At 47.2% G+C, this 15,501-nt stretch overlaps 1 protein-coding gene across 1 annotated transcript in view; it reads left to right on the top strand.

Moving 5' to 3' along the window:
• Positions 1-15,501, top strand: part of Dlgap2 (DLG associated protein 2) — a 733,863-nt gene that overhangs the window by 400,364 nt on the left and 317,998 nt on the right. Inside the window, exon 4 of the mRNA XM_048456266.3 lies at positions 15,327-15,359. Within this exon, the coding sequence (XP_048312223.3) occupies positions 15,327-15,359 (33 nt within the window). The remainder of the gene's footprint in view (positions 1-15,326; positions 15,360-15,501) is intronic.

Raw genomic sequence — 15,501 nt, 5'->3', positions numbered from 1 at the left:
TTGTTCAATGTTAGAGCCCCTACTTAACTGCAACCACCAAGCTTCATCATTATAAGCTGGTGGGGCCGAGGGAGTTGGGTGTGAATCTTTTTTTACTTTCCATTTTCCCGGTTTTCTACGGAAATTTCTTACTTCCCTATGTATAATTTCCTCCTCATCTTCCAATGATTCCTCACTATCCTCTACAAACTCTAAATCATCAAACTCCTCCCTAGCGACTGGCTGTTTTCTGAACAAGGCAGAGAAGACACTGCCAACAATTCCCATCTTAATTCCTCAATATGTCCCTGCTGGCCAGGAATGACCCTGCCCGCTTACCCGCTTACCTCTCTATCCCAGTGGGGCCTCCAATTGCAGCGCACTGCGCGCACACACACCCCCCCCATACAGTTCGTGAGCTTTAGGGCAAGGGGCTGGAGGTTCAAATACACAAACACACACAGAGACAGACAGACACACGGACATCTAATCACTGGTAAGAAGTCCTTTATTCAATAGCACCATGGAGGCTTATATACCCAACAGTCAAGTGGGCCAACAGGTGGAAACCTTATCCTCTGATCCTCAAGGCAAGGGACAGCTTTTAGTAACTCCAATCAGAAGGCTCTAGCAGGGAAGAACAGCTGAAGGCCAGGACTCCAAATGGTCCCAACAACTTCTAATGCTTGAAACATTCATGCCCTTGTCTGATGAGTCCATGCATTCCACTGAGAAATAGCGACAGATACACTTCTTACACAGTTAAAATGACTTTGATAAAACTTGTTTTGGTGTCCTAATATACAGGCTCCTCAGTATCAACACTTCCTCTATTTTAAAGAGTTATTCATGGTGGGAGACCATCTCTAAGGGCATTGCTGGCAAAACTGCATTGAGATGTACTTTTATGATTGATATTCTACCGTAATTTGATATAATGGGATTTAATTTGTTTGTAGATAAACTTACCTAAAGAGATCATCAGGAGAACAGAAATCTCATAGCTTACATAAGCAACAGAAAATTAATTAACATGGAAGTGCTAATTAGTTTATCCAATTTTGTGGACTTGCGAGAGGCTTGGGAGATGGGAGAGGGCAGAATTGAGGATCAGACACTAGAGCCTGGGATTCAAGTGGGAGAGGCTGTGGCCCTGACCTGCTGGACGAGGGTCCTGCCTAGCCCTATCTGTCTTCCTCTGCCAGCCCCTGGGCACTATGCTCTGCGGAGTTTCTCTGAGGCCTTCCTATAGAGCTGATTCTACTTGTGTCTTCCAGAACATTCTATCTCTGATGTGTTGTTCTACACCCACTCCACATCCTCAACTTAACTGTCTTGACTTCAGAATTAGGTTTTCTCTTAAATGAGCTCTGCTTTGTAGTGCTTGTCCCAGCTGACATTGTGTAGTTAATTCCTAGGATAAACGCTTGTCTTACCTGAAGGTATCCTCCAAGAGGAGGGGCCCACAGTGAATGGATAGATGATGGATGGATAGTTGAATGAATAAATGGATGGATAAGCGTTCCCCCGAATGCTGCAAGCATATCCTTAAACAAGTGCTTCTCTAGAGGGATATTTTTGATCTCCTGGACAAACTTGGGTCCTTATCGCCCCCCCCCCCCCATTTCCCTACACCATTTAATCTAATTTTATTTTACTCCTTTTTTTTTTCTTTTTGGTGGAAAGAGGCCAGCTACTTCTTGTGAGGCAAGAAAATGAGGGTTCTTGGGTGGATGCCAAGGGAAGTAAGGACCAAGAGCTCAGGTTGTCAGAGAGGTCTACTCTGCTGCTTTGTTTCTTGGTGTGAAAAGCCATCTCCAACAGGACAGTCAATGGCATCCTGCTCTTCAGGGTGTCTGTGCATGCGATGCGCACCTCTGCGTGTCTACACACCCTCAGGAGCCCACGCCCTTGCACTGTGGTCATTAACTGCATTCAGCTGTCTCAGATCTCCGCCTGATGGGTAGCAATTAGAGATTGAGGGTGTGGAAGGGCAACACCATGGTCCCTCTGGAGATATTAGCTTAGGGGTGGGGCACATGGTTTCCCACATAGTGAGAATTTCTCACTTGCTAGCCGTGTGGCTTCGGGAAACTGCTTTGACTCTTCCTGTTTGAGGAGAAATAACAAATAACATTACTCAAGTGTTCCACGGGCATCCTAGGCCTAAGAAGAGAGGGCTTAGTTCCATGGCTCTTGGTCAGAGCCCTCCAAGAGATTCGATCACTGGTGTTAGTTTTACTGTGCAGCTCAGGCGTCAGCCTCTGGAGGGCTGGGACCGCAGGTGCGTGCCCCTGCTCTGGTGAGGCTCCTGCTCTCCTTGGCAGCCCTTCGCTTTGACACGATGTGCTGACATGGAGATTGTGTTTTGTCTCTGGATCCCCTGGTTCCCCGCAGCCTGATCTTTCCCCCTGCAATTGTCCCGTCATTATTTAATTACTCCTTCTTCCTCTCATGATAAATTGTGAAGTCTTTTTTTTTTCCTGTTTTCCTCCCATTATATGAAAAGCAGAGTCATTGAAGAGTTTTTTTGGCTCCTCTCCATATGGTCTTCTCCATTTCTCTAAATCAGATTTTAAAATCAATCCGCACATTCCTCATTTTTCACTGCCAATTGTACAGAGACTATCCATTCCCCCGACCATGGCCTTGGCCATCTCCTCATCCCCCGGAGTTCCTCATCATAAATCCTCTCTCCTCTTCTGTCCCCTTTCAGACCGTCATGCACTGCTACCAGAGAGCTCTTCCCAGTAACCCAAGTTTATTATGTAACTCCCACAAAGTGTCCCTGGCCTGCTTGATGAAGGCAAATTTCGTATCGTTTCTCCTTTGTGGAAATAAACTGGTCACATACTCAGTGCTGCCTGGCCTTCTGAATGCAGCATAAGTTTGTGAGCTAAGCCTACAAATTATGGGGCTCTCTGGTGTGACTGAAGTCTCAGTCTCTCTCTCTCTCTCTTTCTCTCTCTCTCTCTCTCTCTCTCTCTCTCTCCCCCTCTCTCCCTCTCTTCCTCTCTCTCTCCTCTGTGTGTGTGTGTGTGTGTGTGTGTGTGTGTGTGTATCCTTTCCAAACAATCAATGTATGGTCATAACCTGCACTTGGTACGGTATGTAGCAGCCTAATAAGTAACTGTGGAATAATGGTGTGTCTCAGATCTGTCACTTAAAACTACTTTGTTGACTGAACTTAAGTGACTTGCGGCCAGCAGACTAATCTCCTGAGGAAGAAGGACAAAACCCTTAGGACACAATGAGATGCTGTTAGAGTTGATTTTCTCAAAGTACCAGTGTTTAAAACAGTCTTAAACAATGGCTAGCCTATAACAAGTGACTATTGGCTATATACACGTAAAAAGAATTTCAGCTCCTACCTCATGGCATAAAATTAGCTTGAAATGGACCAAAGTGTAAGAAATAATATTGTGAAATGCTATAGACACACATTTTTGTAACCTTAGATTAAATTATTGATAACATCTAAAACATTAATAACAAACTATCAGTCAACTAGAATTGTCAAAGTGAGAAGTGTCTGTGTGTCTAAGTGTCTGTGTGTCAACATGTCTGTGTTCATCATCAATAAAGTGGCTTAAAAAGACCACAGAATGGGGAACATTTTTCAAATCATGTACCTAAAAAAGTCTCTTAGCTAGAAATAGTGAAGAATTTCCATAATGCCCAATCACAAAAAGGCAAGTCAATCAAATAACAAGCAAAGGACTTGAATAGATATTTCTCCAAGATGCACAAACATCTACTGCATCTATTGCCACGGCAGGCAACTAGGAAAATGCGAATCAAAACCATGCAATTCTACTTTACACCCATTGAAATGGGAGTGAGTGATCAAGAGAGACAATACGTGTTGACGGGACTGTGGAGAAGCTGGAAGGCTAATGTTGGAAATAGTGTGTCTCCTTTGGAAAACCATCATATTTCTTTGAAACATTAAATATCAGGTTAGCCTGTGACTCCAAATTCCATTTCTTGTTGTACATCCAATACCCAACATAAAAGAAATGTATATCCACTCAAAAATGGGTGTGTGAATGTCTACAAGGCACATTATTCAAAAAGTGGAAGCCTATCAAATAACTGAGGAATTGTTACAGATTAATAAATCCAAACATTGAAGTATTACCCGACAATGATAAGGAGTGAAGTATCAATACATACTACAACATGGATGAACCAAGAAATGAAAGCATTTCAGTAAGTGATCAAAGCCAGGAAGAGAAAACATGTAGGATTCCCTCTATGTGAAGTGCTCAGAGTAGGCTAATGATATAGATATTGGTGGGTGGGCAGGGCTTGGGTAAAGACTGGAAGTGGTTAAAGAGTATGGATTTGGAACTGGTACATGGCTTAGAGAGTAAAGGGATTTGCTGCCAAGTCAAGGGCCTGAGTTTGATCCCTAGAACCCACATGATAGAAGAGAGGTGAGAAGTTACCAACATGGCAGAGCATTCTCCTAGCAGGCGAGAGACCCTACATTCAATCATGAGTGCTGAAAAATAATAATTTCTAAATAAAAAAGAAAAGAGAAGAAAATAGAAACTACTACTTCAAGTAAAGTTGATCAAGTAAAGTTGAAGTGTGACAGCCACTGCCAGGTCTTGTGGTGACTCCCCTACGGAGTCGTCCCCTGAAGCAGCAGAGTGAGGAACTCAGGCTTGACAGATAAATAGCAGCCTCCACACAGAGCACTAAATCACGCGTGCTGTTGAGTCCTGTGAGTCTTGCTGTAATAAATGAGTACCTGCGATGAACAAAGAAAAAGCCTTAAAAATAAGTGATATTTTGCTGACACTTTTGGAACAAACTGAGGACACGGTAGGGGATGGCAGGGGACGGTTTTGATGGAGAGGTCCAGGCAAGAAGAGTTATGGCACAAGGAACTGAAAGTGACCTTGGTACAGCCCGGGGCTCATTTTTACCCTGGAGCCGCCTGGGTTTGCGGGGCATACCCCAAGCCATTGCATGTCACAGACCTTGGGAACTATTGGCAGCTCTTACATGCAAGGTTCCCTTATTTTGAGAATAATGAGAAAATTGTGCCAAGTCTCCTGAGATCAGTATTTATTTTCCATGCTTGATAACCAGAAAAAAAACAAGAAATATAGCCGAATACTTGTTTTAAAAAAGCATTAATAAAATTCATAAGCAATGGGTGGCTGTCCCCTTGTAACTTAGAAAGATATTCATGGCACACATATATTTTTTTCTCTATGTATCCTCTATATTTGTGACTCCTGCATATATTTATAAGTCAAATCTAGCTATGTATCAGCCAAGGGAAAGGCCCTGGAAACACGAGGCTTTGCCTTCTCTGAGCCAAAGGCAGACTCCAGGGATAGAGGATCACCACTGTGAGATGCCTGCTGTCGTGTTACCTTTGAGGACAGCAGAAGGAAACATGACTTCCAAGGGGCTCTGGTGACACTACAGTGTATGGTGTCCGCCTGGCCCAAGGACTGTCAGGAGGACATGTGAGTAACTGGAGTTTTTGGTAGATTTTTGAGTTGTGGTTTGAGAGGCTTCCTGAGTATTTGCTGGCTACAGGGACCGTCGGGGAGAAAGCTTGGCCTCCTTCCTGATTCATCCTTGATTCACCCTGCAGACAGTACTGTTTCCATGGAGGCTTGGGACATTCACTTTGTAAAACACCAAGCCTACCAAATACAGGGAAAACCAGCACAGCTGCCTTTACATGAGGACGACTTAGTTGAACTGATTCGGATCTGGACAAAGCCTAGGGCGGTGGTTCTCCACCTGTGGGTCACAACCCCTTTGGGGCTCTAATGACACTTTCACATGGGTTGCTTGTCAGATATCCTGTGTATCACATATTCGTTATGAGTCATAACATCAGCAAAATTACAGTTATGAAGTAGCAATGAAAATAACTTTATGGTTGGAGGTCACCACAACATTAGGAGCTGTATATTAAAGGGTCGCAGCACTAGGAAGGTGGAGACCCACTGGCCTAGAGTTTTTGTTTGATCAGCAGAGGGTGAGAGAGCATAGTAGCTCCAAGTAGGGAACGTTCCACTGTCCCAGTGGGCACTGCAACCCCTGCATGGATTTGAAGGTACCTTAATGGTGACTAGAAGGGGTACCAGGGCCCTTACCAGTAACTCTGGCCCGGGCACACAGAACACTGAGAGCCTGGCACTGAATTTGGAACAATGACAGCTGTAGATCCTTGCAAGACATGCCAGAGATGAAGGTGGCAGGAGGAGGGTGAGAGGCTGCTGGGGTCCATCATGGAGCCAAATGTATAAATCCATCATTCCTGGCTGGCTTCTCCAGCCAGCATCTAGGTTAGGAAGGTGACGTTCAGGCACCTTTGACCTCAGGGAATGGCAGCCAGAGCTGTGGAACTACGTGAGCAAGCATAACTAAGAAGTGAGTGGGCGCTCAGGATAGGGATCCTGCCCTCAGGAGAGGTTCCCCCTGTTGACTTGTGTCTCTGCTAGGGGGCTATAGCTGTGATGAAACACCATGACCAAAGCCCCTTGGGGAGGAGAGGGTTCATTTCTGCTTACAACTCTAATGTCTGATTCATCACTGAAGGAAGGAAGTCAGAGCAGGAACTCAGAGCAGGAACCTGGAGGCAGGAACTGAGGCAGAGGTGCGGAGGGGAGTTGCTTACTGGCTTGCTTATAGAACCCAGGACCACCAGCCCAGGCATGGCCCCACCCACCGTGTGCTAGGCCCTCCCCATCAATTGTTAGTTAAGAAAATGCCTCATAGCTGGATCTTGTGGAGGCATTTTCTCGGATGAGCTTCTCTGCTTTCAGATAACTCTAGCTTGTGGCAAGGTGACATAAAATTAACCAGCACACCCCGTGATAGCAAGATGTGGAACTGGGGTCAGAGAGCAAGGATGGCAGGTGCTTCCTTGGTGTGTTTTTGAGTATGCTTGGGTTAACCGGAAAAGATGTCTGTATCCTTATGGTTTGTGGTTTGATGGGAAGTGCAGGGGCACGACCACCATTGAGGAGCCTTAGATCTTACGACTGTTTCCCAGGGCAGCCTGGCCCCTCTGAGATACCGCCGCATCTTCCTGTGGGCTGACAGTGAAGCAATTGTGTCAGCTGCCCAGAAGTGGACACAAGAACCAGGAGTGGAATTTCTGACTAAATAGCTTTTGATGGGCCCTTTGTGCTCGGGAATTATCCGGGAGGCCAGAATGCAGCTTCACTTTGATGACTCTTGTGTACTTTGGGGGGAGTCTGTCAAAGGCTTAGGGAGAGGCTCGAGTGCTCTACTGGATGAAATATTTTGAAACTTGTCAAAAAACTAGCCATTTCCTTCAGGACTGTGTGGCTGGCGATGGGCAAGCAGCTAATCCTCTCCTTCACTGAAGGGAGAAATGGGACTGCTGGCGGCTCACACTGGAGGATCGCGGGATGGATACGACAGCATCATGAGCATCATCCAGTCCCGCAGATAACTGTGGCGTGAAAATAAAGAAGCATCGATTTTCCTTGGGAAGCTACTAGTTTTGCTGATCTTTAATCCCAGGTGTGCTCTGTGGGAGAGAGCGTATATTTGGATTGAATAATAACCGGATGCTGTTTCCCCCGGAGAGAGTCTGATAATTATTTAACGTTCTTAAGCCAGTCTTACTCTGAGTCAGGTAAACGTGCCCCCAGAATCATTCCTGCCAAGTGCGGCACTTCAGAGTCAGTGGCTGGAATGCAGGGGACTGGAATGCATTCACCCAGGACCCGCTCTGCATTGGTCACACTGTTTCCCTGCTCCTGCTTTGGGGCCCAGGTATAGGGGTGATGTTTGGAAAAGGTAGCCTGGCCTTTCTGTTAGCCACCGGGACTCTGTATAGCTGGGTCCCATGGCTGTTACTTTATTAAAGCCACTGCCTCTGGGTTTATCTTTGTGGTGTTTTACCTCACTTAAAAGTCAGATCAGATTTTATTTGCATGCAGTCACTAGAATGGGTGAGCCGCTCCACTGTGTTTATCGTAGGCAATGGGGCTCCTCCCTGTCTGGGGCTTTCAAAGGGCTTCCCCTCTGACGTGGACTGTTTCTGTGTGTGAGTCGTACGTTGAGGTTTTCCACATTTTGGTATTCTTTCTGACTCAGATAACATCTGTAAAGATGACCTGCTAATCCGCTTGTTCCTCCTGGGAAAGGCCACGCCCACCACACACTTTTCTAATTAGCTCCAGTGGATCCTATCTGTCCCTCATGGACCTGCCGTACCCAGTGCCACTGGGGGATTTGTGGGTCCCGAGAGCAAGCCTTGTCTTCAGAGGCCTAGCTTTTATTACATTGTGATGGATTGGTTTCTCCCATACACACCTCCCCAAGCAAGGCAAACCGTGTCTTTGTAAACCAGTGAATTCTATCTTAAAATTGCTAACGCTTGTCAATGATCAGAGCATGCTGGGTTTGGACCCAAGACCGTCTCCTCTATTTCTAGAAAGACTCAATGAGAAAAGTCTGTTACACAGAGAAATAGGGAAAAGCATACCGTTGCTGCTAAAGTGAATGACTAAGTGCCCTAAAAGTTTCACTGTCTTCCGTTGTCTGACACCGTGCAGTCCCACAGTGCTCTCTGCATGCCTTGACCTGGATGTAACTTCTGAGCCTCACCTGTTTACCCCTCCAGGCTTCTCCTTGCACATCTACTAAGTGTGCATCACTAGCACATCACAAACACAAGGTCACCAGCGCATCCCTGCCCCCACTCATCTATCACATACCCGGTTTTATGGAGATATTACTGAATGAGTATCCGAGCACATTCAGGAGATGGGAATGTGGTTCAGTTAGTAGCGTGCTTGTCTGGCATACACAGCGCATTGAGTTCTGTCCCCAACACTGTAAACTGGACATGGTGGCACATGCTGTAATCTCAGCATTTGGGAGGTGGAGGAAGGCAGATGGGGCGTTCAGAGCAAGCCTTGACAATGGTATGTTTGAAGTTAGCCTGAGATATATGCAACTCCATCTCCAAATGTAGAGCTGGGGCAATGGCTTTGCAGATAAAGGCGCTGGCTGTCGATCCTGACCATCTGAGGATCCTGACCATCAATAGAAATTGAACCCATGTGGTAGAAAGAAAGGACTCCCGAAACATGTTTGCACTGTGACCTGGACACACTGTCTTCACACATCATCGTCACATAAACATATACACACTCAAATAATAGAAACAATGTAAAGAAAGAAAGAAAAAAGATCAAAAGAAAGCAAGAGGAAACACACCCAAAATGTGAAACTAAAAGCAAATTTCAATGTTTTGCCATTTCACCTTCTACTTTTGTGTTTGAAATGTTTCCCATGAGCCATTAGGCCCTAAGGTCAAAACCAAGTATAACTCACAGGGCTGTCCTCATCGGTTTATGGTTAGGCTCCTGACTTGTTAGGTTAAGTCCTCTTGTTTTACAGTCTCATGTATACATGATCGTATTGTGTTGTTAGAAGGTTGTATGTGACATGACCATTTTGTCCTGTGGTTACACGGTGTGTGTTATGTGACTGTATCGTATACTGAGTTCTGGGACAAGTGCTGCCTGGCCCCAGGTCTCAGAAAAGGCTTCTGGTTTGCGGATCTCTTGTAGAAACTCAGCTGGGGCAACAGCAGTTCTCACTCTCGACCTTCATGTCCAGGGGCGGTCAGTCTGGGATATTGCCTGGCTTAGATAGGACCAAGAGCATCAGTCGTGTCCAGTACACTTACGTGTGGTCACCGCATCTCAGAATGGAGGGAGCAGGAGAGGGCAGGCAAAGGCTAATTAGCATCATTGCCAAGCTCCCGACACCTGACCTGGTGCACCCACTTCCCACAGCCTCTGCGCTCCCTGCCTCCTCTTGCCATCCTTTCTCGGGCTTTCCCACTGCTGGGGTCATCCTGCTTAGAGCAGTGTCTCCTGTGTGCGTGCAGAACCCGAACACGGGTTTGAATAAGCCTCAGGGATGAGACAGGTAGTGGCTTCTGTCAGTGAACAACCTGTTTGGATTTGGGGGTTACATCTGAGTCAGCACCCATGCGCAGGGGCCTCTGTGCACATGGAGGCCCTTCCCTCGTGGGGCTTGGGGTAGGACAGAGCTGTTGTTTCTCTCCTGTCTCTTGAGCCACCACCGCCTGCCTCCTCACCCCCAGCTGCCTCTGCAGTCAGGAGAGAGCAAGTGCATAGGGGCTCTCGCCATGACAAAGCATGGGGAGGGCTGCTTCCCATACGGAGTTGGAAGGGGCCTCTGCTAAAATACGTGGGTGCTTTTAAAGTTCCTTCCGTATAGGTGCTTTCACGATTCACAGAGGTGGGGCTCCTCCTTTCCTGTGGGATTAAAATAGGGTACTTAGCATATGCCAGAGAACAGTGGTTTGGCTCTGTCTGTTCACACTCCGCAGCTCTGGGAATAACCACATTCTCAGGGGGCTGCATCTGGTACAGGTGTGTATAGAACACACGTGCAATCACGGTCTGATTTCTCCGTCTGTGTTAATTGGCATAATCTTGTAAGCTTGTCTCCTTATTTTTTTTTCTCTGATTTTTCAAGACAGGGTTTCTTTGCAGCTTTGGAGCCTATCCTGGAACTAGCTCTTGTGGACCAGGCTGACCTCAAACTCACAGAGATCCGCCTGCCTCTGCCTCCTGAGTGCTGGGATTAAAGGCATGTGGCACCAAATGAGCCCAATTATGGTGACGAACTTAGTGACTCCAGATGAATTCTCACCATATCCTACATGATTTAAATATGTGTTCCTCAGGAAGAATGATGACAGACCAAACCCTGTCATGCTGAATTCCACGGGGTCACCGTTTATCATCATGGGCTCCTGTGGGAGTCAACCTCTTGGGCTTGAGGAAGTCAAAGACCAAGGTTGGAAGGCCCAGGAAGGATGGGAGGCAAGCCTGGCATGCCTCTCTCCATAGCTCTAGCTGGTGGAGCACAAGCAGTTGCTTAGTGAGGTCCAGGACTGGCTGCCATGGACCATGCCATGCGTGTCTCATTTAAGCCCATCCTCACGACAGCTCAGCCCACCGGGCACTGCATTGAACATGGCAGCTCATCCATCCTCCCACATGAGGGGAAGAGGACAGGTCAAGGTTCTAAAAGGGCAGCACATCAGCGTCCCTTCTGAGCCAGGGTCTCTGATTCACCGACAGGCCAGATGGTAAACCCTCTGGGTAGCCATTTTGCCTCCTCTCTGCTAGTCAGCCAGTGTCACAGCCTCTCGTAAAATGGTCACTTTTCCTAGTGAGGCTTGCTTAGGACATCACCGTCAGTTCCTTAGTGTCTAAACCGGGGTCTTAGAGTCGGAGGACGGAGTTAAAGTTTCTCTCTGCACAACCGTGACTGGGTTGAGATGTCTTGCCAAGGTACCAGGTCTTCTTGTCTTACCCACTGGCCCCTGGCTTCATGATTCTGTAGCTGAACCTTACAGGTGGGGACTGAGGCTCTTCTGTCTTGCCATGCCAGCATGTACTAACAGCCATCACCTAGAAAGGTCTCTCTCTCCTGCACTCTGCTTACCGCATGGCCATTCCCTCCAGATCAGGAACACTCACATCCCTCCATCTCAAAACACTTCCCTTCGTCTTCCTAGTGCTCCTAACTCAGCAGCTAGATTTGTGCCCCTGTGGTAGCATACTCAAGACAATCAACTGATAAAAAGAAATTAGTTTTATTTTGACCCATGGTTTCAGAAGTCCATGCCCGTGGGCCCCATTGCCCTGAGCCTGTAGCGGCACAGCGCTCCATGGTGGAAATACGTGGTAGAAAAGGTTACTTTCCTCAAGGTGGCCGTAAAGATAGGAATGAACTAGAGTCCTAAGTTCCCTCAAGGAACACTCATACAACGTCCTACATCCTCCCGCTAAGCCCTGCATTTGGAAGGTTCCACCATGATCAGTATTGGCAAGAGCAGGAACCAGGAAGCCCTGAGCCCATGGGTATTAGGGTGGCAGTCTGGATTCAGAGTGTCTAGGATGGAACGTGGTGCATCTCTCTGTCCCCCAGCACATAACGCACTCCCCAATTCACTCCAGAGCACTGGATGTTTGTTCCCACTAGATTCAAATTGCCCTTGCTTAGTTTTAAGAAGTTTTTTTTTTAACATTTCCTAATTTATACATCTCCATTCCATAGACCCCAATCTTGACTGTTGCTACATCATACCCAGATCTACTGTTCTGAGGTTTAAGTTTACTATAGCAGGAACTTATTGCTTCATATTTCTTGTTCCCATTACCAGTGTTCAGAGTTCTCCCGTGGAAGAGAATAAACCTTTAGTGTTAAGCAGGGGTTTCATGTGTATCTGCATTTGACATGTAGCAGATAGGTGGTTGGAACTGCATGTGATGTCAGGTCCAAGCCTGGCTCCAGCATCTCTTAGAAGCAAAGACAGCTGTTTGCCTCCTCCATGGCTTCCAGCTCCATGGCCTCAGTACCTCCTCTCTCAATAGTAACACTTTCCCTGCATCTCCTTCCCAGGAAGTCTGTAGAGTCTTTGGACTACTGCAGACCCCCGCAGACCTGGAGCCTCTGTGCAGTGTTCTTGGGGCCTCATAAGTCTATGCTGGTGAAGTCCTTGCTGTCCGTGGGGCATTTCCTTGTAAGCTATAGGAACTTCCCACCAGACTCCCAACTATCTGACGTAGTCAGCACCATTTTCTAGGCTCGTGTGGTTTTTCTAGATATTTCTGGGCGATCATGATGTTGCTCACCAGAGAATGTGACCAGGAACAGTAGACACAGGCCTTGACCCAGTCTGCCTTCTCCATATGGACTAGTATAGTTCCTTCACGTCAGTACCTAAAACCTGCACTGGAAAATCTGGAACATTGGAGCCAGGGACTCTTGGAGTCATTTACTTCAATCAGATTGCGAGGATGTGTGTGATGAAAAGTACCATCGAACCCATCACTGTCGGTTGTCAGCCAGTGCCAGTCCGCCGCAGAGGCCAGCTGTGGGCTTTCACAGAGAAACACACCCATAGACGTGCTCAGGCATAATGAGCACCATCACCCATCCTTGTGATCTTCCTGGAAATAACACTTTGAAGCCTGAGATGTGAATGCACTAATAATCCAGCTTCAAACGGCACCCGCTCAAAACTTTTGTTCTGGGAACATTGATACAACACAGGCTGAGCTGGTACCTCGGTTCTGGGGACTTCTGAGTGACCGTTGAGTTCACTGAAAGCCACCTTAGTGACTCAGTGTGCTGGCACAGTGTGTCAGCTAGGATGAGATGAAGATCCTAACCAGGGGTCAGTTCTGGCATGGATTCTGGGCATTGCCATCCATGGCATAGAGCCAGAACTAGGGGTCAGTTCACACATCAGGAAAGCAGTGGCTTTGATTTCAGGGCCACAGCAGAGAGTGGGTTGGTTACGGTTGAAGGCAGGGAGAGTGTTGCTCTTCTGTGCATGAGGCCCTAGTTACCCATGGTGGGTACCCTATGGGGGCACATTGCTGCCTTGTGCTCTGAGGCCTGGGTCCCAGCATGACTATGTGTACACAGCATTGTGTTCCTAGGCACCATGGAGTTCTTGTTTGTGCTCAAGTTGAGGGGCCCCTTTCCTGTAGGGGAGCATCTTGGCCCCAGTTTGAGTATTGAAAAAGAAAATGCTAGCAACATAGGCTCTGTGTGAGTGTGCGTGTGTGTGTGTGTGTGTGTGTGTGTGTGTGTGTGAATGAGTGAATGAGTCTTTATGTGCATGAGTGTGAATGCAGAGAGGAACACACATGGTGAGCAGAGAACATGCCTAGTGTGGGTCCCCACCCCTCCACCGTGCTGGAGACAGGTCCCTGCTGTTCTCTGCCATGTGTGCCGGGTTAGCTGGCCCATGCGATTCCCATCTCCACCACCCACCTGTATTTCTGTGGGATTAAAGATATGTGTGCTACTGTTTCCAGCTTTTATTTGGGCTGTGGGATTTGAACTCGGGCTGTGGAACTTACACACAAACGCTTTACCCTCTCTGCGGAGCTCACCTAGGATAGACTTCCACAGCTTTGCCATTCATTCTGCTTGTGATCAGCGGGTCAGGGCCACAGCCTAGGATGGCTCCTAGCTCCTGGATTCTGGGCTGGACGTTGAGGCTGAAATAGGTTATGTTTTTGATTTGGGCTTTTCACGTGGGAGTTTCTGCTGGCTGTGTCAGGATAAAGGGGGCACTGCCCCTACTAAGGGCATCATATACACGTGTGGACTGCTTCCATGTGACTTTTAGCTTCTGTTGTTAGACACTTTGCACACTGGGATGCTTCCTTTGCATCACATGGGTTCCATGGGGCATTCTGCACCCCACTGTGTATCTGCCTGCACAGATATCACTATGTCATTGTACTTCTGTGTATGTGTCTGGATACATGCTGAGGTCACGCTCCAAGTGTGTGGGGTCACCATGCCTGTATACCCTAACATTGTGTTTACATGGACACAGAAGTTACCATGCCCTTGGTACCCTCTTATATATGTCTAGATGCATACAAAGGTTACCATGACTGCATATCCCAATGTATATGACAGAGTGATGCAGAAATTACCATGTCTGTGCATTCCAAACTCCATCTGGGTATACACCCAGGTCACCATGTCCTCTTACCCTATGTGTACCTGGGGCAAGTGGATGCCATTGTGCCTTGTGGACCCTATAGTCAGCCAAAGAGTCAAACTTTGGACTCTCTCCCTGCTCCCCAGGGATATCTTTGACTTTATTAGAGTTCTGGGAATGGTGGTGGTGTGTGTGTGTGTGTGTGTGTGTGTGTGTGTGTGTGTGTGTGGTTAACTCTGGACTGTAAGCAGTAATCAGTCTTCCTACACTTAAATCTATTCTATAGGTGCTGTGTCTTCCCAGAGTATTCAATACCCAGATACCATGGTCCTAAGCATCTCTGTCCATTCTAGAGAAGCAACAACTATGGTGTTACTTATGGAGGAGTCAGTATCAGTGGATTTTCGTGTCTTCGTATCATACTGAGATATGATATACTTTCTGTATCTGAAGATCATCGCAGCTATAACTCTAATAGGACTGTAGTCAGACGCTTAGCTATTGAGAATGGTAACACCACCATTCCCATTTCATCTAAGTAGTCTAAAAGTGTTGAGCGCTGCAGTTATGAAAACCTATTAGATGTGCACTTATGCCTCTGACGAAGAGGTTGTTATCTAATAAAGTATAATGTTCAAGGCATTTGCAAGTCTGGGCTTTAGATGGAACTTGCTGAACCGCGAGGTCAGAGCAGCTCTGGGCTAAGATCTCGGGGACTCTGGGCCGCGGGGGTACAGTTGTGTGAGGCTGCTGGAGCAGTCTGAAGTCACAGTCCTGGCTAACCCTTCTCTCTCTCTCCTCTCCACAGAGTCTCAGTGCACCCTTTGTGGCGAGCCAGAAGGTGAGTACCTCACTTGCTGCTCTAGCGGGCAGAGCACCATAGCGTCTCATGTGTTGGATTGCTGGTGAAAACCGCTGCACTGGTTGCGTTCGGCCGTTTTGAAGCTGAAAGTATACTTTGTGGTAATGATGGGAAACATGAG

The sequence above is a fragment of the Myodes glareolus genome, chromosome 23 (genome assembly GCF_982192425.1).
Source record: "Myodes glareolus chromosome 23, mMyoGla1.1, whole genome shotgun sequence".
Classification (NCBI taxonomy): domain Eukaryota; kingdom Metazoa; phylum Chordata; class Mammalia; order Rodentia; family Cricetidae; genus Myodes; species Myodes glareolus.
Note: the sequence above shows the minus strand (reverse complement) of the source record. Positions and strands in the feature narration are given on the sequence as shown.